Source organism: Prionailurus viverrinus, chromosome B1 (genome assembly GCF_022837055.1).
Source record: "Prionailurus viverrinus isolate Anna chromosome B1, UM_Priviv_1.0, whole genome shotgun sequence".
NCBI classification, from domain to species: Eukaryota; Metazoa; Chordata; class Mammalia; order Carnivora; family Felidae; genus Prionailurus; species Prionailurus viverrinus.
Genome location: NC_062564.1, coordinates 161,826,849 through 161,851,312, shown reverse-complemented (window position 1 = coordinate 161,851,312; position 24,464 = coordinate 161,826,849). Strand labels below are relative to the sequence as shown.

The following is a 24,464-nucleotide window of genomic DNA, read 5'->3' as shown; positions in this document are numbered from 1 at the left end:
GTCAGAGAAAGATACCATGTTTTCATTCAAATGTGGATCTTGAGAAACTTAACAGAAGACCATGGGGGAAGGGAAGGGGGAAAAAAAGTTACAAAAAGAAAGGGAAGAAGGCAAACCATAGGAAACAAATACAGAGAACAATCTGAGGGTTGATGGACGGTGGGGGAGAGGGGAAAATGGGTAAAGGGCATTCAGGAGGGCACTTGTTGGGAGGAGCACCGGGTGTTATATGTAAGCGATGAACCATGGGAATCTACCCCAAAAACGAAGAGCACACTTTACACCCTGTATATTAGCCAATTTGACAATAAATTATATTGAAGAAAAAAAAAAAAGGGCCTGTGACCTGCTGGTTCTTGATCACCTATCATTCATAATTTATGGCATGAGACAGAAGTAGTTTTCACTTGAAGTTTCCCTTCTCCAAAATACTAGTCTGACAGATGTAACTTTAGTGGGTCAGTAGATTGACCAAATAAGACTAATTTGAATCATACCTACTGATATTTCACTAAAACAATGACTGATGATTGATTTCTAACTTCTGTACCAACATGTACCTAAAAGTCTATATAAAATATTATTTTCATATTATGGGTATAAGCTTACTAAAAATAAAGACTATACAAGATGAATCTAATCTGGAGAAACAAGGATGTTGATGGAAATATTCTTAGGAATGAATCAGACTATAAATTCAATCATATTGAGTAGGTAACCAATGAGTATTTACTGAACCAAATTGATGAAATGTATTTCTTGCATCTCATTTTTAAGTAAGAAAAGTCAATTTTATTAAGGAACCAAAATGTGAATGAAATGCTTTGTTGTATTCAAATATAATAACTTACCTGCAGCCCTTGACCATGGACCATTTGAAGTTGTTCTTGAATTTTTCTTAGTTCTTCTTGTTGCCGATGAATGTTTGCCTCTATCATCCGTGTCCGTTGCTCTAATTGGTCTTTTAGATGCTGCATGGCTCCTAACTGAGCTGAAAACTGAAACTGAAGTCCCATGTTTGGAAAAAGTGTAACATATTTTAGAATCACTTATTCTTCATAATTGTGCAATGTGAAAAATAAGCAGTATATATCATGAGTTAAAAATGTTATACCAATTACTAACGTATTGCCTCTTGGCTCCTAATTCACCCACCTTTGCTTAGCTTTGTGCTACTGGAGCTGGACCTTATAAACATCTTCCTTTGTCAGTGGACACAAACTTAGTCATGTCAGTAGATGGAGCTAGAGGGATACTGCAAAGGGAGGTGGCTTTCCAGCAAGTCCCACTGGCATCCTTATGGGAAGCTCCCCAACAAATTTTGCTGGTACCCCAGCAGGTGGCTTCCTGCCCTCCAGCCCTGGTCTCTGGCACCTCAGTGAACCTCCCTCTCATCCAGTGGCTACAGCCACACCAACCCCAATGGGAAACTGAGTTTCAACCTAGCCTGAAGGAAGAAGTTTAGGAGGTTGGGAGAGTTTTCCAAGTTGTTCCTTCTTTGCATACTGTACTCTCCTTTTCACTTGCGGTTAGTGGCTGCCCCCTACATCCATTATGCCTGTATTCTTTAGAATTCCCTGTTACCAGTTAATATATTTTTTTATATTAGCCCTATTCAAATTTCTGGTATGGCTTCTGACTTCTGACCAGATCTTGACTGATTATGAGTATACACTGGCATTAGAAGGCCAGAGATCATATTGTGGCTCTACCATTTCCTAGAACAAGTTTCTTAATCTCTACCATTTAACAAATGAAAAAGTAGCCAGTTCTTAGAGTTACTCATATCAAATTCTGTCATCCCTACAATGTCCTCTTTGTACACACTTGAAGGTTATAAAAATCTAAACAGATAACTAACCATATTTTTACTATTTCCTTTTTCTCAAATTTTTTTTTAAATGTTTCTTTATTTTTGAGGCAGACACAGAGTGTGAGCAGGGGAGGGGCAGAGAGAGAGGGAAACACAGAATCTGAAAGCAGGCTCCAGGCTCCAAGCTGTCAGCACAGAGCCTGACACAGGGCTCAAACTCACAAACCACAAGATTATGACCTGAGCTGAAGTCGGACACTTAACCAACTGAGCTACCCAGGCGCCCCTCACATTTTCAACTGAAACTGTTCTCAGACAAGTACAAAATGTAGGCTTTTAAAGACTAAGCAATTATGAATGAATAAGTGCAGACATGAATGAAAACACAGTTATTCTACTTCCAGGAGTTTCAATCTTATTTCACTATGTTTTACTTGAGTCATAAGCAGCTTTTATTTACTACTGCTTGACATTTAGCCACACTTAGTGATTCATCACTTAAGTCTATACAGGCTCATTTAACTATTTCTATGAATATTTAGCACAGGATATAGTATACCAAAAAGAATTTCAATTTATTGGAAATGTGCCTTAATCTTAAAATAGCCTCCCATAGTGAACTGCATCTAAAAGTGAGAAATGCTCTCCCAAAAGCTTTTTTTATCTTCAAAAGTTTGTACTGATACTGAATACTACTTTTCAAAAAGTATACAACTCAGACTTCTAAAGTTGACAATAATCATATCTTACATTAGATTACACTAGGTATGAGAAAACATTACAAATTTGTACTTGAGCTCTGCCTCTTAAAAATATTATTCAAAATGTTGTATTTATGTCATACAAATATATTTTATCCTAACAAAAGTTATTTATACCTTTGAATAAACTTTACATTGACATTACTTAAAGGATTTCTATTAAATGCAAATAAGATATAAACAGAAGGCAGAATAACAGGAAAAAAAAATCTCAGAACTAAGAGGCAAAGTGGCTTTATCACTCAACAAAATATGAGGTCTGGATAGTTATGAACATTTTTCATAACATAGCAGGTATTATTAAATTTCATGAAAATATCCCTTTAAAATGTTAAGAAATAGTCATCCAGTATCTTGAGATTAGTGAACTAATAATATTGAAAGTAGGCCTAAATATTTACATAAAAAATCTGTTAACCTTCAGAATAAAAAGCATTGAGGACTCGAAGATGAAAACTACTGTAACTACAGATAATATTTAAGCACCTTATATAATCATGTTACAGGAAGTCAAGGTTATGGTGTTTAGATAATTTACAACATTGTCAATATACTTGTACAGGTGTCATATAATGGCTAAAATTATATATAGTATAATTTAGATAAAAACCATGTAAGATAAAGGTATTTTTAGAAAAATGTTTTTTACCTACTCTTAACTATCATTATTTGAAATACTGTTAAGTCAAGGTATATTTAACACCAAACAAAACAGTTTGGATTATTTTTACCACTATCTAGTATTTTTAATGTGTTTGAAGCACTGAATGAATAGAGAGTCATAAATTACAAGTTAGGAATTTCAATCAAAAGTAATTTAGTGTCAATTTTATAATACCTATTCTTTTGTCTCCTTGCTAATTTCTGTATGTAGGTCTCCTTCAGGACTGAGCTCAAGCAACAATTCTTCCAGAAAGTTTTCATTCACTTCCTCAGGCTGCATTAGGGGTCCATCTAATGTGCTCATATATCAGCCTATATACCTTGGGCACAGACTATACAATATTGCACTGTAGTTATCTATCATTCCTTCTAGATGTAATAAAATCTTACACTACATATATTAATATTGCGAGCACCTGCAATATCTCAAGAACTCAATAAATGCCCTGTGTATGAATGAATATATGAATAAAATTACTTAATTCTTCCACTATCCATAGGAAGAACAAAATGAACAGCTATATTTCATCTTTAATATCCTTCTATTTCTATCTGTAGTGTCTCTCAGTGGAGTATTATAGCATTAGGCAGGATAATTCTTTGTTGTACAAAACTGTCATGCATCTTTTCTTTTTTATTTTTTTTTTAATGTTTATTTATTTTTGAGACAGAGAGAGACAGAGCATGAACGGGGAAGGGTCAGAGAGAGAGGGAGACACAGAATCCGAAACAGGCTCCAGGCTCTGAGCAGTCAGCACAGAGCCCGACACGGGGCCTGAACCCACAGACCGTGAGATCATGACCTGAGCCGAAGTCGGACGCTTAACCGACTTAGCCACCCAGGCGCCCCTGTCATGCATCTTTCAAGACAAATAGCATCCCTGGTCCTTGCCTATGAAGGGCCAGTGGTACCCAATAATCACTGACAATCAAAAATATCCCCCAGACATTATAAATGGCCACACATGAGATTCACTGCACTAAAAGTATGTATTTTTAAAAATCTCTATTACCTTAAAAACCATTTATCATTTTAAAATACTCAACTGTTTCAAACAAACAAACAAACAAACAAACAAAAAATACCTGGGACATGCCTTGTGGAATTGGTAAATTTGCAGCTTGAGACATCACTGGTTGTGTTAATGACTGACCAACAGACTGGGAATTTATGGACTAGGAGCAAAATAAAAAATAATGAGTGACAATTATACCCATCCATAAGTAGTTTCACCAGAAATACCATTTCACCAGAAATGGTATCTTTATAAGAGAATTACACTTTGCCTCATGCATTTTTAGCTGAGTGCAGGCATGCATGTTTCCCCCTCTACACTGGACATGTCTATTCCTTATTTATCCTTGTATCTTGTAAGGCATCTGCCACATTACCTTGCATGGGCTCTCAGTAAAAGTTAAAAGACAGAACTAAAAGTGACTGGTATTAGAAATTAAATATAAAATGGCTCTAAATTATTAATTTTTCTTATTTTTTATTTAACTTTGGTGGGAAGAAGAAAGAGAGAGAGAATCCCAAGCAGGATCTGTGCTGACAGTGCAGAGGGGCTCGATCTCACCAACCGTGAAATCATGAGCTGAGCCAAAATCAAGAGTTGGACACTCAAATAACTGAACCACCCAGGTGCCCCAATTAACTTTTATTAATTAAAATAAATATCTAATGTTTTACCTGTAAAATCATCAAAAGCATATGTTTGAGAACTACTTCACAAAAAGGAAAGATCTCGAGTGTTATTTATCAACAGCTGTGTTGGTCTTTATAGAAAGGGATAACAAATTAATGAATTTTAAGGATTTGGATGATTTTTTTCCCTTTTAATAACTCTGTATTCAGAAGAATACTGAAGAGTTACCTGACTACTAAATGATGACCTCCTTGGTGCCATCTTTTCATGAGCTGGTAAATGCGGTCTGGGAGGAGTGCTAGTATCTGTTGGGATCTTTGTTGGTGTTGCTGATGTCAGTCAACAAAAACAAAACAGTGTTAGTACTTTATAAAATTTCCAAAGATTAATCTCAAAATGGATTTCAGTGAATAAAAATGATCTTTATGTTATTTTTCTAAATTATTTAATTAAAGTGAAGTCTATGACAGGAAGATGGCTCATTTGAATTACTTTTTTCTTAAGGACAAAATAAATATTTGAGACAGGAAAACTTTGAATTTAAAAATGGTTACTACTCCTATAACTCAATAGTAAAAAACCTAATAACTCAATACAAAATGGCTTAAGGACTTGAATATAGACATTTCTCCAAGGAAGATCTACAAATGGCCAACCAGCATATGAAAAAATGGTCAACATCACTCGTCAGGAAAATGCAAATCAAAACCACAATGAGATACCACTTCATACCTGGTAAGATGGCTATTATCAAAAAAAGAAGAAAAAAGTGCTGCCCAGAATGTGGAGAAATTAGAACCCTTGTACACTTAAAATTGGTGGGGATGTGAAATGCTGCAGCCACTGTGGGAAACAGTAATGGAGGTTTCCCCAAAAATTAAAAATAGAACTACCAAATGTGATCCAGCAATTCCACCTCTGGGTATTTATCCAAAAGAATTGAAATCAGAATCTCAAAGAGATATTTGCACTCCTATGCTCACTGCAGCACCATTCACAATAGCCAAGATGTGGAAACAATCTAAATGTCTGACAGGTGAATGGAAAAAACAGCATGTGGTAATATACATACAATGGAATACTATTCAACCTTAAAAAAGAATGGAAAATTTCAAGATATACAACATGGGTGAATCTTCAGGATGTTATGCTAAGTGAAATAAGCCAATGATGTAAAAACAGGTACTGCATGATTCCATCATATGAGGTATCTAAAATAGGCAAATTCATTGAATCAAAGACTAGAACGGTGCTTGCCAAGGGCTGGGGGCATTGAAGCAAATATGGAGTTACTAATCAATAACATCTCCATTTACTACAATGAATAAGCTCTAGAGGTCTGCACTACATTGTACTTATAGTCAACAATAGTGTATCGTATGGTTAAACATTTAAGAAGGTAGATCTCATTTTAAGTATTCTTACTGCAGGAAACTAAAGGTTTACTTTAGGTTGCAAGAAACTGTAGTTTTTGAGGTTTAGCAATGCATTCCTAATTTACATTCATCACTATGTTAATGAGTATGTACTGATTTACACTGATTTGCATTTTGTACCTCCCTCCATTAAAAGCATAACATAAAAGTATAATCTCTCTTTTATAAAATGAGAAAAACAGCTACAAAGGAGAAATTTTTTTTCCTAAGGTTTCAGAAATTCTGTTTAACCTCTTTAATGTTCTACCCATGGTGTTAAGTGGTTCCAACAACCTCCTTTTCCTTATAATATATAGTTTTAATACCCTGGGAAATGAAAGGGCTTAACTCTTTAAACAAAAAGAAAAAGGTTACTAATTCAATGATAACTATGCAAGTCTTCATTTAAAACAAGAACTAAAAAAAACTCTCAAAAAGCAAACTTAAAAGAACACTGAAAGGTTCTACCAGTAAAAAAGGAATAAACAGTTTTGCTTTATTTTTTGAGGGATGATTAAAAGCAACATAACAATACCAACACTACTACCTAAATATTTTACAGGCTATTTTATAAATAATTCTTTGTTAAATGTGAGCAGTGTGCCTCTTGCTCACTGGAAAAGTTAACAGAGTTCAGAAATGTAAAACTAATCATTTTTAAGTAGCATTTTATCCATCTTCCTTCCTGCCTTCCCTCTGGAAACCAACCAGTCTGTTCTCTATATTTAAGAGTCTGGTTTTTTGTTTGCCTTTTTCTTTATTCATTTCTTTTGTTTCTTAAATTGGCAAAGGGGATTAAGAGTATACTTACTATGATGAGCACTAAATAATGTATAGAATTGTTAAAACATTATATTGAACACCTGAAGCTAATATAACATGTTAATTATACTTGAATTAAAAAAATAAACTTAAAAAGAGTGTTTCTAGCTTTTTAACAAACAATACTACAGTAAACTTTTTCAAGTAAAAATAATACTAAAGTAGCATTTGATGAAAAATGCTGACACCAATAACAATTTAGAAGCACTCTCTTGAAAGAAAGTCTTTCAAGCTAGCGTACTCACAGGAAGGGTCTGAGACTGCTGTGTGAGATGATTTTCTTGAACTCCGGGAGGAAGCAGAAGGAGTTGGGCTGTGATCAAACCTTTCCAAGGCTTCTTTGAGACTGACTGTGTTTATACGATTATCAGACCCAGAATCTTGGCTCTAAGGAGACAGTAAAATAAATGTTTTCTTGTAGTTCAGTTATCCAAAGTTAGCAATATAACTGGCTACTTTTCCTTCTCCAAATCAGTTTTCACCCACAACAAGGCAAAGGTACCTGTGTAATATTTACCTCTGCAATATTAGGTAAAGAAATAAAAATTGCTGTTCTACAGTCAGAAATTTTTTACTTCATTCTTTATTTATAGAAACAGATGCAACAGAATGATTAAACTCTTTGTTAATTTCTACCATATACAAAAATTAACTGTCATGGATCAAAGACCTAAACATAAGAGCTAAAACTATAAAACTTTTAGAAAAAAAGGAGAAAAGCCTTTATGACAGTGGACTGGGTAACGATTTCTTGGATGTGACACTAAAAGCACAAGCAACAAAAGTGCATCAAAGGACACTACAAACACAGTGGAAAGGCAGCCCATGGGAGGGGAGAAAACATTCACAAACCTGTATCTGATAAGGAATTAACACCCAGAAAATATAAAAGAATCCTACAATTGAATAGCAAACCTCCCCCCAAACAATCCAATTAAAAAACATAGGTCTTACATATATATTTCTCCAAAGAAGATATACAAATGGCCAGTGAACACATTGAAAAAATGCCCAGGGCACCTGATGGCTCAGTCGGCTAAGCATCTGACTCTTGATTTCAGCTCAGGTCACGATCTCAGTTCCTAAGATTGAGCCCCATGTCGGGCTCTGCCCAGCCTTCACTCTCCCTCTCTCTCTGTCCCTCCCCCACTTGTGCATGCACTCTCTCTCCCTCTTTCAAAATAAATTAATTAAAAAGAAAAGTTGCGGGGCGCCTGGGTGGCTCAGTCGGTTAAGCGTCCGACTTCGGCTCAGGTCATGATCTCGCGGTCCGTGGGTTCGAGCCCCGCGTCGGGCTCTGTGCTGACAGCTCAGAGCCTGGAGCCTGTTTCAGATTCTGTGTCTCCCTCTTTCTCTGACCCTCCCCTGTTCATGCTCTCTCTCTGTCTCAAAAATAAATAAATGTTAAAAAAAAAAATTTTTTTTTAATAAAAAGAAAAGTTGCTCAATGTCACTAACCATTAGGGAAATACAAATTAAAGCCATGAGATACCACTTCACACCCATGAGGACTATTATTTAAAACAAAAACAAAACAGAAAATCACCAGTGCTGATGAGGATAAACTGGAACCTTTGTACACTGCTGGTGAAAATTTAAAATAGTGAAGCTACTACAGGAAACAGTATGACGGTTCCTCAGAAAATTAAGTAATTACTACATGATCCAGTAGTTCCATTTCTAGGTATATACTCAAAAAAATTGAACAGAGTAACTCAAACAGGTATTTGTACACCCATGTTCATAGCAGCATGATTCACAATAGCCAAAAGATGGATGCAACCCAAGTGTCCATTGCTAGATGAATGGATAAACAAAATGTGTTGTATACATACAATGGAATATTACCCACCATTATCAAAATCTCCTGTATTCTCAACCTCATCTTTGAACATCCATTTGCTTGGCTTGCTCTAACTAAAAGCTAGCTGTCTACAGAAAACACCACTTCCTTGCAGGACTTTTAAGTGGTGGCTATTTTCTCTTTCACAACCTTCAGATCGCTGCTCTGGAGGGGTAGAGAAGTCCTCCTCCTCCTCTTTCCACAATGTTCCCCTTTCCTCCTTTTCCAAAACTCACAGCCAGAATCTCATATTATCATTATATGACTATCTCTCGTTGGTACAGTTATCTACTGACCCTTATGGTCACTCCTCACTAAGTACCTGTATTAAAATTTCTGCTCCTGGCTAAGTCTACCATCAACTTATTCTTAAATCCACGGTTATCAACATCAGTATCAATTCACATGTTCATCATCATGTTTTCGCTCTTCCTTGATGTCTTCTCCCACAAAGATCTTGATTTCCACCTGTCCTCAGTCACTCATTCTTACAGTCATATCTTAGACCTTATCATTACCAATAAGATTAACCTTATAGGGCTCCTGGGTGGCTCAGTTGGTTAAGCATCTGACTCTTGATTTCCACTCAGGTCACGATCTCACAGTTCGTGGGATCAAGCCCCTGCGGGCTTGCAGTATGGAGCCTGCTTGGGATTCTCTCCCTCCCTCCTTCCCCCCCTCCCTCCCTCTCTCTCTATCCCTCTCCCCTCCCCCACCCCTTGCATGCATTATCTCTCAAAATAAATATTAAAAAAATTTTTTTTAATGTTTATTTATTCTTGAGAGAGAGAGAGAGAGAGAGAGAGAGAGAGAGAGAGAGAGAGCGCGCGAATCCAAAGCAGGCCCCAGGCTCTGAGCTGTCAACACAGAGCCCAATGTGGGGCTTGAACTCACAAACCGTGAGATCATGACCTGAGCCGAAGTTGGATGCTTATCCGACTGAGCCACCCAGGCACCTCATAAATAGTTTTTAAAAAAAGAATAAACTTTCCATAACCTCAATTTCAAAGATCCTCCTGTTAGACCACTATTCCTTATTCTCTTTATGCCAGCTCCAATAATCCTTTAGCGGAACATAAAATACATTGATTCTACCACATTTTCACACACTCTCATTTTGTATCTTCTCTCCCCTCTTTACCAAGTTTATAAATTCATGGTTAATCATCATAACCACACCCTTACAGGTTATCATCAACTCTCTTGCTCCTATCTCCCTCCACCACACTCCCCTGGAAAAATCCCAATGCTGTTTAAATCCAATTTTTAATCTATTCCACATCTGTTCACTCTCCTACTCTCCTAGAAAACAATTAAAATTTTTTTTTAATGTTTATTTATTTTTGAGAGGGTGAGAGAGAAAGACAGCACGCACAAGTAGAGGAGGAACAGATAGAGAGAGGGAGACAGAATCCAAAGCAGGCTCCAGGCTCTGTGCTGTTAGCACATAGCCTGATGTGGGGCTCGAACTCATGAACCTTGAGATCATGAAGCCAAAGTTGGATGTTTAACCGGCTGAGCCACCCAGGCGCCCCTCCTAGAAAGCAACTTAACACTTGCTCAGCTCTTTTCAAACTTCAAACAACTCTTCTCCTAACCTCACTCTTAGCTGGTTATTCTGCTTCTTGTTTCACTGTTGGACATTGCTATAAGCTCCTATTATCATATCAACCTAACTAACAGCATCTGTCCTCATATACTCTGCCTTTCTTTATGTCACTACAGATTAGGGGTCAGCAAATGCTCTCTGTGAGGGCCAGAGAGTCAATATTATAGGATTTGGGGGCCACGTAGTTTCTGCTGCAACTACTCAACTTGCTGTTGCAGCACAAAAGCAACCATAGGCAGGGGCTCCTGGGTGGCTCAGTCGGTTAAGCGTCCGACTTCAGCTCAGGTTATGATGTCATGGTTGCTGAGTTCAAGCCCCGTGTTGGGCTTTGTAATGACAGTGTAGAGCCTGGAGCCTGCTTCAGATTCTGTATCTCCCTCTCTCTCTGCCCCTCCCCCCTCATGCTTGCTCGTGCACTCTCTCTCTCAAAAATAAACTAACATTAAAAAAAATTAGGGGCGCCTGGGTGACTCAGTCGGTTAAGCATCTGACTTCGGCTCAAGTTATGATCTCATGGTTTGGGCCCTGTGTCGGCTCTGCGCTGACAGCTGGGAACCTGAAGCCTGCTTCGCATCCTGTATCTCCCTCTCTCTCTGCCTCTCCCCCACTCACACTCTCTCTCAAAAATAAATAAACATTAAAAAATTTTAATTAAAAAAAAGCAAACATAGGCAATATATACACAATTGAGTGTAGCTGTGGAATTTGATGATATAATTTTCATGTGTCACAAACACCATTCTTCTTTTGATTTTTTTTTTCCAATCACTGAGAAACATGTGGAAACCATATTTTTAGCTTGTGAGTGTTATCAAACCAGGCAGAGAATGAGATTTGACCTAAAGATCACAGTCTACTAAACCTCTCTATCATTAAATGATCTTTCCACTAAGCCCAATCTGTCTACTTATGGCCTGGATCCCATCTTCTCTCCCCTGCTCGAGAACTTTGCTCTAGCATTTTTTTCTCTATCTCTAGCAGTAATTCTCTCTCCATCAGACCATTCTTATCAGTATACGAACATGCTATTATTTCTCCCACCTTAAACATCAAAAACTTCTTTTAAGCCTATTTCTTCCTAATACTCTTCCACTCCTCTCCTTTTTGTAGGAAAACCTTCCCTACTCACTGTCTCTAATTACCCTGTCCCAGGAATTTCTCTTTTAAGCCCACTCTAATCAGGCTTTCACTCATATTGCTATTCCACCCAATCTTTTCTTATTGATCAATGAATACTTGTTAAACTCAGTGCACACTTCTCAGTGCTCACCTAATTTAACCTATTTAAGGTGAATCTGACAAAGCTGACTGTTCACTCCTCATGGGCACACTTTTTCTTGGCTTCTATGAAAACTCAGTTTCTCAGTTTTATTCATACCTGACTGGATATTTCCCTTCAGTCTCCTCTGTGACTGATTCTTCCTTGTTTCTTTCATATCTTAATGATGGAATGCCCCAGTGCTTAGCCCTTGGGTGGGTGGGTGGGTAGGGGTGTGTGTGTGTGTGTGTGTGTGTGTGTGTGTGTGTGTGTGTGTGTGTGTGTGTGTCTCGCCATTCATTCACCTGGTGATCATATTTGGATTCATGACCTTAAAACCTATCTACACATTAAAGTTTCTCAAAAATCTATGTCAAGTGGACCTCTTCCCTAACTCCAGGAGCACTGTGGTGGTTAAGAGTAAATACAGTAGGAAAGTACACATATGTGAAGTATACTTGGAAGTAGGGCTAGTTGAATTTACTAGGATTGGACACTGGCATGAGAGAAAAAGAAGCAAGGAGGAACAATCTCTGTATTACTTTTAGTTTCTATAAATTCAAGGTACCCTAGATTTAAGCACTTTTCTCAGAAAATGTGTTTTATAAAATATACTGGATCTTTTTCTTCTAAGCATACAAAGCCTCTTTGAAAAAACTCTTTCACATGGGATCCATGATTGCAGAAAACTTGTCCGCGTCATTCACTGCTGTATTCTGAGCATCTAGACCCCTATCTAGTACTTTCTGGCACATGGAAAGTACTTAATAAGGTTTGTTGAAAACTGAATAATACTCCCCATATCAACCCTGGCATGCTGCTTATTTAACTCACTTTTTATTCTTGATTCTTTTCATTCCACTATTTTCTACAGGTCAAAAACAACTGTTGTAGGGAACTTCTGACATAGCTCACATTGATTCCTGTCTCCTGGTATTCACCACCTTGTATAATCCCTTCCCTTTAGTACAGGCTGAACCTAGTGATTTACTTCTAATTAATAGAATAGACAAAAATGATGGGATATTACTTCTGTGATTAGGTTACAGAAGACTCTCATCTTGCTGTCGTTCCCTCTCCCTGGATCTCTTACATGCTTCCTTGATAAAATGGCTACCTAGAAACGAACTAAAGGTGGTCTCAGGCCATTAGCCAGCAAACCAAGGCACTCAGTCCAACCGCCCATGAGGAACCACATCCTTCCAACAACCACTGAGTGAGCCTGAAAACAGATTCTGCCCCAGCTGAACCTTGAGATATCTGTGGCCCCAACTGACAGGTTGATTATAGCGTTGTGAGAAAACCCTGGGCTGACACCTTGATTGCAGCCAAATGATCAATTATAAGCAGAGGGCCCATCTAAACCGTGCCTAGATCTCTGACCCACAGAAACTATGAGATAATAAATGTGTATTATTTTACATCATTAACTTTTATTACATAGCAATAGGTAACTAGTATACTATACTTATATCTAACATAAAGAAAAGAAAAACCAGAATTCAAATTCTGACTATAACTTCCAGTCATATGTTTTTAGGGGAGGCTTCCCCTAAAACCCGCTAAAACCTCAAGTTTCAACATTTTCAAGAAGGGAATATCACCTAAGAGATAAGGATGTCTGAAGAATAAGTGACACTTGGAAATTCATATAAAGAACCTGGCCAGAGCCTTGCACATTGCAGGCAATTAGTAAATGGTAATTTAAATGTGAAATCATACATGTCTCTCACTAAATAGGAGGCCCTTCAAATGTTTTTTAGAAGTATATAAGGTTTTAAAATGTTAAAATTAAAATAAAAAGTAAAATATAATTGTAATTCTGTCACAAGTGAGGAAATGAAATATTTGAAAAATAATTTTCCTATAAATTATTGAGTCTTGCCTTTCATTAGGAAGAAATAATTTTTTTTAAACTGTAAGATACCTACTTTGTCAGCAGCTGTCTCAGGAAGAGACTCTTCAATGCCAAGTTCTCGTCGTCTTTCAGCCCTAACTTCTGCATAACTACAAATGGAAAAAAATAGAATTTTAGTTCTTAATCACTCATTTACAATACTGCAGAAGTGCACTGACTGTTACGGGTCTTACTTGTTCACCACGGATTCCAGCCTATTTGCTATGCACTACACAATCCTAGAACACATCTATAGTTTTCTATCTTAATCTAGTTATCTCAGAAGTTTTATATGCTACTGTAAATGATCTCTAACTACACAGTACTTGAGAAGAGTTAAAAAAAGGAAAAATATGCTGATCTACTCCGGTGTTCCTTTTACATGATTGACTTTGGTATAAAAAAGAAAGTTAAAATTTCTGCTTTAAATTGTAACACCTATGTTAAGAATTACATATGCATATATACCTGTATTCTATTTCTACATAATGCCAGTAAGTAAATTTAATAAAATTAATGCTTGTAAGTAAATTTAATAAAATTTTAATGAAAAGACATTATCAAAAATTAGGAAAAAGATCACTGTAGCTCTTAACAAGTCATGCCTGAAAGTTTCATTGCCAACATCACTATCAGTGTTTCTATAATTCATAAGTTCTATAAAAGAATTATTACCTTACTACGGTGTGAGTACAAACAATAAATTCTGGCCTAGAATTCCACTGATGGTAAGTGATATAATAATGAGTCTGAAGCCAAATCCACTGTTGTCCCTTGGTGAGGAATCTATAATAACATGATTTGCCTTTCCCGTACTGCATTACTAAGAAGAAAAGAAAAATATATTTATTGACTCATTATCATTAGTTATGAACCTGGTTTTTAGCCAAACCTAGCATTTACATTTAAATCTACATTCACAATTCAATGGCTTTTCAGTAACATAAATATCAGTTGTAAGAAAATGTTATTCTACAGGGATAGCTTAATGTCCCAAGCAATTAACATATCTTCCACAGTGCCCCACTTAGAGTCAGTTACTACTGATCTCAGATACTTTTCACACACAGTAAATTTCCAAATATTTAAAAATAAAGTGTTCACATATTGACTTCCTCCCACCAACAGAGACTGAAGAGCAATAAGTGATCACATCTGAGTTTTTTCGCACAGGTACAGGTACCCTGGCAGGTACAGCATCTTTGAAGCACTTAATTCAAAACTTTAACCAAAATCAGAATAACTTAATTGTTTCAAGTAACTGACAACAGTATTTCCCAAAACACTCTTTGTAGGTTGTAAGTTCTGAAGCTTTTTAACAGATATTAAGCAAAAAAAGAATTTTGTGGTTAATTTGGGGAATGTTGTTAAATAGTTTTATTTAGTCTTTCTTTTCAAAACTTCTAGTATGCTAATTTATGTCATGATTCTGGGGGTGGGGAGGTAGTAGGGATTGATTATGAAGTGCTTCCCAGTCTTCCTTGACCATAAAATCTATTTTTAAGGGATCAGCATTCAGTGAAACAAACTTCAGGAAATGCCAATCAGGAATCAATCTCTCTTTCTCTCTCCATGAGGAAACTGAGGTCTACAAATTAAAAAAAAAATTTTTTTTTAGATTTACTTATTTTTGACAGAGAGTGACAGAGCACAAGCAGGGGAGGGTCAGAGAGAGAGGGAGACACAGAGTCTGAAGCAGGCTCCAGGCTCCAAGCTGTCAGCACAGAGCCCGACGCGGGGTTCAAACCCACAAACCGCGAGATCATGACCTGAGCCGAAGTCGGACACTTGACTGACTGAGCCACCCAGACGCCCCTGAGGTCTACAAATTTTAAATTGTTTGTCCAAAATTACCCAGCTAGTCAGTAGAAGTGTCAGATCTTTTCAATACATCATAGAGCCTAATGCCCCTATCACTTGGAGTGCATAATGGGTTTTTTGTGCTGAAATTACTTTATTCTGAAATCTCCCATTTAGTTGATTTTGTTATATAACATGCCTTATTTTCATATAGAGGCCTACTAGACCAGCCTAAGACATCATGAAAGAATGTTGAATATCTAATTAAGCCTTAGAGGACACTCCAAGAGGTAGGATTTGAGGAGGAGAATCAGAGAAGCAAATAAAACTTACCATTAAAACAAACTTCTGAAACAAAGAATAGCATGTGGTAAAGAGGTAGTAGGTCTAGACTCTAAACCTTTCTCTGCCACCAGTGAATTGTGGGATTGTAAATTATTTAGCCTTCCTGTGTCTCAATTTACTCATGGAGACAATAACAATATCTACTTTCTAGAACTGTGTTGATGAATAATGGAGATAATGTACATAAACTGTTTAGAATAGTGCCAGCCAGGTACAACAAGATGTCAATGTCCCTGCTGCTAATAAGCATAATGGCAGGAAACATTAAGCACTCACTATGGGCTTTCTAAAAGTTTCTTTAAATGTGTACCTAATTCCTAGGCAGACTTATATGCCTGAAATAAAAATATATGAAACAGTGTTCTAATATTTTGACATACCATCCCAATTTTACTCTAGATGTAGAATTTAAACACTTCAAAAACAAGGCTTATTAGATGCCATATTATAAACCTGTACTTACTATTATAGATTGAAATATGTAAAACAGGAAGGAACAAGTTTAATTTAAATTTGATCTAGGATTCCTATTGGATTGGGTTATAAAGTAAAATCTTCCAGTATTTTTCAAAAATACAAAAATGTTTACAAGTCTGCATTTTACCATCTTCTATTAATACATTAGTTATTTATTAGACTAAAAGCAGTTATTATCACCAGAAATATTAAAATCTACTTACAGTGCTCATGGCATTTTGCCAAGTTTTCTAGGTCATCCACATGATAGTAATCATAGCCTGATGTTCCCAGAACTTCAAATGGCAAATATCCTATTATAGGTGGTGCCCTAAATCACATATAAAACAATCGATAATTATAACTTTTTCCAGAATAAGAAATACCTGAACTAGAAATCAGTTTGGGGGGAAATCTTTACTTTTTGAAAAATGGATAATGGATTTGAACATCTGATTAAGTGTATCCTTGAAACCAATTAATTTCAAGAATTATATGACAATTAGCTTTTTATGGGATTTAAAAATGAAATTACCTGTGATCTAGAAATAGGAACTTCCATTCTAAACTATGTCTGGATGTAAACTCTTCATTAGGTTCTTCAACAGTGCACATTTCCTACAAGTAAATTAATAATTAGAATTTAGAAATACTGTTGTGTCCTTAGAAGAATTTTAAATATTGTTAGCCATAAAAGTCATTATTAGAATTATCAACAATAGCCAAACTATGGAAAGAGCCCAAACGTCCACTGATGAATGGCTAAAGAAGAGGTGGTGTATACACATACACATACACACACACACACCATGGAATATTATCTGGCCATCAAAAGGAAGGATATCTTGCCATTTGTAATGACATGGATGGAGCTAAAGTGTTATTATGCTAAGCAAATAAGTCACAGAAAGACAAATACCATATGATTTCACTCATAGGTGGAATTTAAGAAACAAAACAGATGAACACAGGGGAGGGGGGAAAAAAGAGGGAAAAAAACATAAGAGACTCTTAAATACAGAGAACAAACAGGGTTGCTGGAGGGGAGGTGGGTGTGTGGGTGGGAGGGATGGGCTAAATGGGTGATGGGCATTAAGGAGAGCACGTGTGATGAGCACTAGGAGCTGTTTATAAGTGATGAATCACTGAATTCTACTCCTGAAATCAATACTGCACTGTATGGTTAACTAACAAGAATTTAAATAAAAATTTGAAGAAAAAAAAGTCATTATTAGATAATTTTTCCCTAAACAATTTTTTTGAGTTTATTTATTGAGAGCAAGCAAGTAGGGAAGGGGCAGAGAGGGAGAGAGAGAGTCCCAAGCAGACTCTGTGCTGTCAGCATAGAGTCTGATGCAGAGCTTGATCCCATAAACTGTGAGATCATGACCTGAACCAAAATCAAGAGATGGACACTTAACCAACTGAGCCACCCAACCGCCTCTCCCTGAAATGTTTTAATCACATTTTAATTCTCTGGTACTAAAGAATGTGGCAATAAACATATGCAGACTTCTAGGGGAGCATTTCTCACTCAGTGTGTTTCTCTATTTACTCACATGCGTATAAACCCTCATTCTAAATTCAGATCTCTGTCTTGAATTATAGCTCTGTATTTTCTAACTGTCTGGATGTCCCCATGCATCACAAACTCATTATGTCCTAAAATGAACTGCCTGACTCCTCATCTCCCACAATTTTGCATCTCAACACTGGAGGCATACCTGTGCTGTGCCATCAGTCTAGAAATCTGATAGTCACAACATACTCTCATTTTCACCTTTTTCCACCTAAGTGGTTGATACTAAATCCTTTCAATTTCACCTTCTAAGTTAAAAAAAAAAAATCTGTTTGATCTCATCCATCTTCAGGGTCTTAGACCCTAGACTTGCCATCACTGGCTCACATTATCACCATAGCTTCTCTCCAGATCAGTCTCCCTATTCTTTAACTCATCCTCTATTCTGGCCACAAATACTCTCTAATACTCAAGTATGATTATGACTTCTGTGCTTAAAAACCTTCATAACTTCTCATTCTGTTTCGATAAAGTTTAAATTCTTTAGCATGGAGAAACAATGAAGAAATAAATTTCATTTTTAGACTGCTTACTTTTCTAACCTTATCTCCCACCATCCCTACCCCCTCCACCCTACTCATACTCAGCAATGCACTCCAAACTCCTCTGTGCCCCTGAATGACCTTCTGTACCACAATATAGTGAATTACAAGCTTGGGCTTTGAGAGAATGGGAATTAGAATCAATCCCAGTTCTACCACGTGATAGCTATAACTCTGAGCAAGTAACTGAACTTCCCTAAGCCTCAGCTTCCTTATATATAAAATGAGGACTATACTAACATCTATCTTTAAAGTTGTTTTAAGAATTAAATGAGAGAATACATGTAAAATATGCAGCATGTACGAACACTCAACAATTGTTAGCCACTGCTATTATTTCCTAAGAACAAAACAAGCAGAGCAAGACTGGATTAAGATCCTTTAACTGCTATTTCAGTATTCTGTCCTAGAATATGATATCTTCCTAAATTTAAAATCTTAGTCTGGCTTATTTCAAGCCACTTTCTAATGGTTGAACTCTTTCATTTTCCCACTTCTCTACTAATCATCTACTTCTTGGGCCCAGGAAAAAAAATAAATTATTTAACTGAATTTTAAAATTAAAAAAGCAAATTATATGCAGTAAAAGGCACTTGCATATTTTAAGAAATTTCAAAAGCAATCTTCAAAAATTAGCTAGATTTTTGGCCTTTCTCCTTTAATGCAGATCATGAAGTAAACAAAAAGTACCCTAAAATTTTGCACAAAAGTAGGACAGTGGTGATATATGACCATTGGTTAACTTCAAAGGATACGTATTTTAAAATCAGTTATAATTTAATGAGTGCCTTGATAACTCATTTGCTTCAAAATTATTAAGACCACGTATATTTAATGACTCATCATCATTACTACTTCAGCGTTTGAAAGAAGTCGTTCAGTAACTTTGGAAAGAACAAAACAATTACATAAAGATAATTCTCATAATATGAAGTGAAATCCTCTTTGGAGAATAAAATAAGAAACATACCTTGATGAACTGAGGTGTAGCTAATCTGACAGTGGCTACAAAACAAACTCTATCATCATAAGAAGGCCTGTGTGTGCGTTGTATAGTTCCTTCAAAACCATTGTGTGAAGTCGATACTACAACAATAAGGAAATATATATCATCAGTTACTCCAGTAAAATCTAATTTTTATTGATGTTCAAACATCTATGTCTTTAAGAGCTTAAAAGAAATACCAAGTTAAATATACTTAAAAGAAAAGCATTTTAACTCACCACTGTTTAAAGATTTGAAATTTCCTATAAATTTCACATATTCATAGGTAGATGGCTCCTTTGGGTCTATTGTTCCTCGAAGCATATGACAACAGAATTCTAACTGATTTTTTGCTGAAATGACAAAAAATTTGATGTATTTTTGATTTATCTTAAAGAATGATATATAGTAAAAGTTGTGTAAGTTTATAATCATTATTTTCTTCAACAGAGGCCCTTAATGACATTTAGTCCATAAAAGCAGAATTATCTTTAGGAGATGATCTCACCTTGTCCTTAATAGAGAAAAGAGACCTTCAGATACAAGCAACTATGTTTCCCCACTTTCCTTCTTTCTCATTCTTCACTCTAATATCAAAGAAAGGATTTTGCTTCCCATCATAAAGCTAATGCTCCTAAGGGCGCCTAGGTGGCTCAGTCAGTTAAGCCTCTGACCGCAGCTCAGGTCACAATTTCACGGTTTGTGGGTTTAAGCCCCGCGTTGGGCTCTGTGCTGACAGCTCAGAGCCTGAAGCCTGCTTCAGGTTCTATCTCTGTGTCTCTCTGCCCCTCCCTCGCTCCTGTTCAGTCTCTCTCTGTCTCTCAAAAATAAATACAATGTTAAAAAAAAATTTTTTTTAATAAGGCTAAGGTTTTTATCTCTACCTTGAACTGTCTTCTCTACCTTCTCTAGGACCAGAGCTACACCACAGTCATTCATTCCTTTAGCATCCATATATTCTCTTCACTGGGTCCTAACTTTCTACTTTGAAATCTGTTTAAGTCTTTCTATCTTAAACAAAAGGTTTTTCATGCCTTTTTTTTTTTTATCACAGACCTTCCTTTTTATTACATGCTCTAGTTTCCATATATTCATCTTCCTTAACCTCATGAAATGTGGCTTTACTCTTCACACCTCTACAGAAATTGCTCTTTGGAAGATCACCAACATTTGTATGGTTAACTTCAATGATCTTTCCTCATTGTTTCTACCTCTTTTAAAACTCACATGCCTTCATCCCCATCACACAAATCTTACCCTTCTTACCTTAATGACGATTTCTGTCCCTTCTGTCAATCTATCTTCAAACTATGGACATTGACAAAAGTTCTCCTTCTCTTTATCTTCTATCCCTTATAAACTTACTGGCACTGGTAAATTTAATTACTCCTAAATCTCTCTCCTTAATTCTCACATTTTATGTAAGACCAAATCTCAAATTACTATTTACTTTAGGACATTTCTACTTGATTATCCCACCAAATAACACGAAATATCTGAAAGTTAATTCGTCTTTCTTCTAAGCCAGCTGTTCTTCCCTTTTGTCCTATATCTGTTATCACTCCAATTAGAAACCCTATCAATTTGGTCTCTTCTCTACCTATCACAAGCCCCAAACTAATCTGTCACCAGGACCCACTATTTATTTCACCAATGAAGTGCCCATTAGTCGTATTTTCCAACTGAGCATCTAGTACCACTAATTTAGTAGAAATATTACCCTTCATCTAGCAAAAACGTATTCTTTATGCTTCCAAACTCTTGCTGCTCAAATTCAATCTTGCCTACTACTCATATATATTATTTTTGTCATTATTATTTCAGCACTCAAGGACCAGTAACACCTCCTTTCACTCACAGCATCAAACTCATACTCTTGTTATTACCATGAATGGCTTTTAATCAAAGTCATCAGATTCAAAATCTAACTACTTTCTTCCTAAAACCTTCCCACGGATGATCCCTAGCCACTTGGTCACCTGTACCTAATACCCAACATCTGTGCCTACTGAGTTTATCTACTCAATACTCATGCATAGTCTTTCCTTTTCATCCTTACTTCTTTTGTTATCCTAACCTCCAATCTGGTCCTTTCAAAATTTTCCACCTGAGATATATTTTTTTCAGACCACTTTTTTTCAAATCCCCTTTCATTGACTCCTCACTGTGTAAAAAGTCAAACTCCTTAGGATGAAATATTAAGCCCTATTTGCTTCTCTGGACAAAATCACACCACTTGTGCCACCCCACCTTCATCATTATGGCCCAAATGACCTACTTGCAGAATCCTAAATTTTCTAAGCAATTTCCTCTGTTTTATATCCTATTACTCCTTTGGCATGAAACCCTATTTTTCTGGGGAAATAATTTTTTTTGTATATCAGCTATTTAGGGGGTCAGGAAGTCATTTAAGGCTCTTCTCTATCAAAAAGTATTGTTGCCAACCTCACCTCTGATCTTGGAAGCAGAAGCCTAATGACTGTTTTTCTGCCAGAGAATTGCATTCAGTTCTCCAGCCAATTTCGCACTTATGAAGGTCTCTAAAGTGGACCCTTTCTCCTGTCCACCTACTGCTATGTCCCAGGGTTCCAGCTTTCTTCTCTCCTTGCTCTGTATATTTACCTCAAGCAATGTCATTCAATCCACGATGTCAAGCACTATTTATAGACACATAACTGGCCTCTATATCCAGTCCAGGTCTCTCTCCTCTAAGATAGTCTATTGGTCAATGTTGTAAGAGCTTGATTTTTAAGCAATTATGAATAATTGCTTAAATAAAAAAAAATAGAAAATTTTTAAATCATGAAAAAAGTGATTAACTATCTATACAGTTTCAGATTACACAAGTTACAACAATTTCAGATTACATAAGAGGTAATTTATTGAAGAAAATGAGATACTCTGGTCATATTAGTTTGTCAAATAAATCTAAGAGAAATGTCTGATTATACCATAGTATTTTTATTTTGTACTTCTTTTTTTTTTTAATTTTATTTATTTTTTGTTTTTAACATTTATTTTTGAGACAGAGAGAGACAGAGCATGAACGGGGGAGGAGCAGAGAGAGAGGGAGACACAGAATCTGAAACAAGCTCCAGGCTCTGAGCCGGCAGCACAGAGCCCGATGCAGGGCTCGAAATCACGGACTGCGAGATCGTGACCTGAGCCGAAGTCGGACGCTTAACCGACTGAGCCACCCAGGCGCCCCAGGAGACACAGAATCTTATTTAATAAAGCAAATGGATTCTTCTCTTCGTCTCTAATTCTTCACAACTCCTTCTAACAGGCTATCCCTTCTTAACAATAATAGCCGCTCATACATACTTACACATATATGTACATGTGTGTATCTCTACTCGTGGACAGTTAGTATGCTACAGAATTTTAGGATTCAAAATACAAAGAACCCTTAAAGGCTCCTGGGTGGCTCAGTCGGTTAAGCATCCGACTCGATTTCAGCTCAGGTCATGATCCCATGGTTCATGAGTTCAAGCCCCATGTTGGGCTCTGTGCTGACAACTTGCAGCCTGCTTACAATTCTCTTCTCCCCCCACCCCCACCCCGCCCCTCTCTCATTCATGTGCATGCTCACTCTCTCTCTCAAAATAAACTTAAAGAAAAAAAAGCACAAAATACGAAGAACCTTTAAAATGTATTACCAGAATGTACCAGAACCCTTAAAATGTATTACCAGAAAAGTTAAAGAAAAAATTTCTAAAAATGTTTATTTTTGAGAGACAGAGTGCAAATGGGGGAGGGGAAGAGAAAGAGGGAGACAAAGAATCTGAAGCAGGCTCTAGGCTCTCTCTGCGCTGTCAGCACAGAGCCTGACGTGGGGTTCGAACCCACGCATGAACCATGCGTGAGATCATGACCCGAGCTGAACTTGGATGCTTAACCAACCGAGCCACCCAGGCACCCCAAGAAAAATCAAAATTTTTAAATCATGAAAAAAGTGATTATCTATACAGTATTACAACAATTTCAGATTACACAAGAGGTAATTTATTGAAGAAAATGAGATACTCTGGTCATTTTAGTTTGTTAAATGGATCTAAGAGAAATGTCTGATTATACCATAGTATTTTTATTTTGTACTTCTTAAAGGCAACGACTTTTTCCACTATTCTTGGCACTTTTATGATACAGCTTAAGTGCCAGGCACATTGAATATATCCAGCAAGTGATCATTTCATTCTGTTTACTTAATAAAGCAATTTCCTTTACTTAATAATTTTTTGAAATACATAACTTATTTTTCCCCCAGTTTCAGTGGTCAATTGGTGAATGATGGTAAAAATGAGAATGTTTCAGTTTTCTCTCATTAAATACCAAAAGATTTAAAAAAAAAATATATTGCCAAGTTCGATTTTTGTGAAAAACACATTTTTATGAAAAAACTATTATAACAAAAAAGATGGAATTTCAACGTATTCTGAAATAGAGTTAAGACTCCTAACATGGTCATAATTCCATTATATATATATATACTAATATTTAAAAAGGATCTAATAGGGCATATGGAATGATGCTATGTGTTCATTTGGTTAGATAATGTCTGTGTTTATGACAAGCTTACAAAAGTAAAGGAAAATGCAACCAAATACATTTAACTTTTTGCTTAATAGCTACTACTTACATTTTAAATATTCAGGGGTTAATGAATCACTTTCCAGCAGATGAGTAGAGAGTATTTTATAAACCTCTGAATGTTCCCCTTCTGGGATAAAATTAAATATACTTTGATCCACAAGATCAGACTGAAAAAGAAATTAAAAAAATAATAAATTTAGTGATTCAAAATACGTTTATTTTAAAAGTATATCACTGTTCTTGGTGCGCCTGGGTGGCTTAGTGAGTTGAGTGTCCAACTTTTAGTTTTGGCTCAGGTCATGATTCCAAGGTCATGGGATCAAGCTCTGCATCAGGCTCTGTGCTGAGTGTACAGCTTGCTTGGGATTCTCTCTCTCTTTCTCTTTCCCCCTCTGCTCCTCTCCTCCACATTTGTGCTCTCTCTCCAAAATAAAACA

At 36.4% G+C, this 24,464-nt stretch overlaps 1 protein-coding gene across 6 annotated transcripts in view; it reads right to left on the bottom strand.

The window, feature by feature from the left end:
• Nucleotides 1–24,464, bottom strand: part of CLOCK (clock circadian regulator) — a 132,268-nt gene that overhangs the window by 23,053 nt on the left and 84,751 nt on the right. For all 6 annotated transcript variants that reach the window (XM_047854916.1, XM_047854915.1, XM_047854919.1 and 3 more), the window contains 11 exons: nucleotides 24,074–24,194; nucleotides 19,674–19,787; nucleotides 19,420–19,535; nucleotides 16,864–16,946; nucleotides 16,553–16,659; nucleotides 14,403–14,550; nucleotides 13,762–13,837; nucleotides 7,366–7,507; nucleotides 5,112–5,212; nucleotides 4,324–4,413; nucleotides 852–1,004 (listed from right to left, as the gene is read on the bottom strand). In XM_047854916.1, coding sequence (XP_047710872.1) covers nucleotides 852–1,004; nucleotides 4,324–4,413; nucleotides 5,112–5,212; nucleotides 7,366–7,507; nucleotides 13,762–13,837; nucleotides 14,403–14,550; nucleotides 16,553–16,659; nucleotides 16,864–16,946; nucleotides 19,420–19,535; nucleotides 19,674–19,787; nucleotides 24,074–24,194 — 1,251 coding nt within the window. The remainder of the gene's footprint in view (nucleotides 1–851; nucleotides 1,005–4,323; nucleotides 4,414–5,111; nucleotides 5,213–7,365; nucleotides 7,508–13,761; nucleotides 13,838–14,402; nucleotides 14,551–16,552; nucleotides 16,660–16,863; nucleotides 16,947–19,419; nucleotides 19,536–19,673; nucleotides 19,788–24,073; nucleotides 24,195–24,464) is intronic.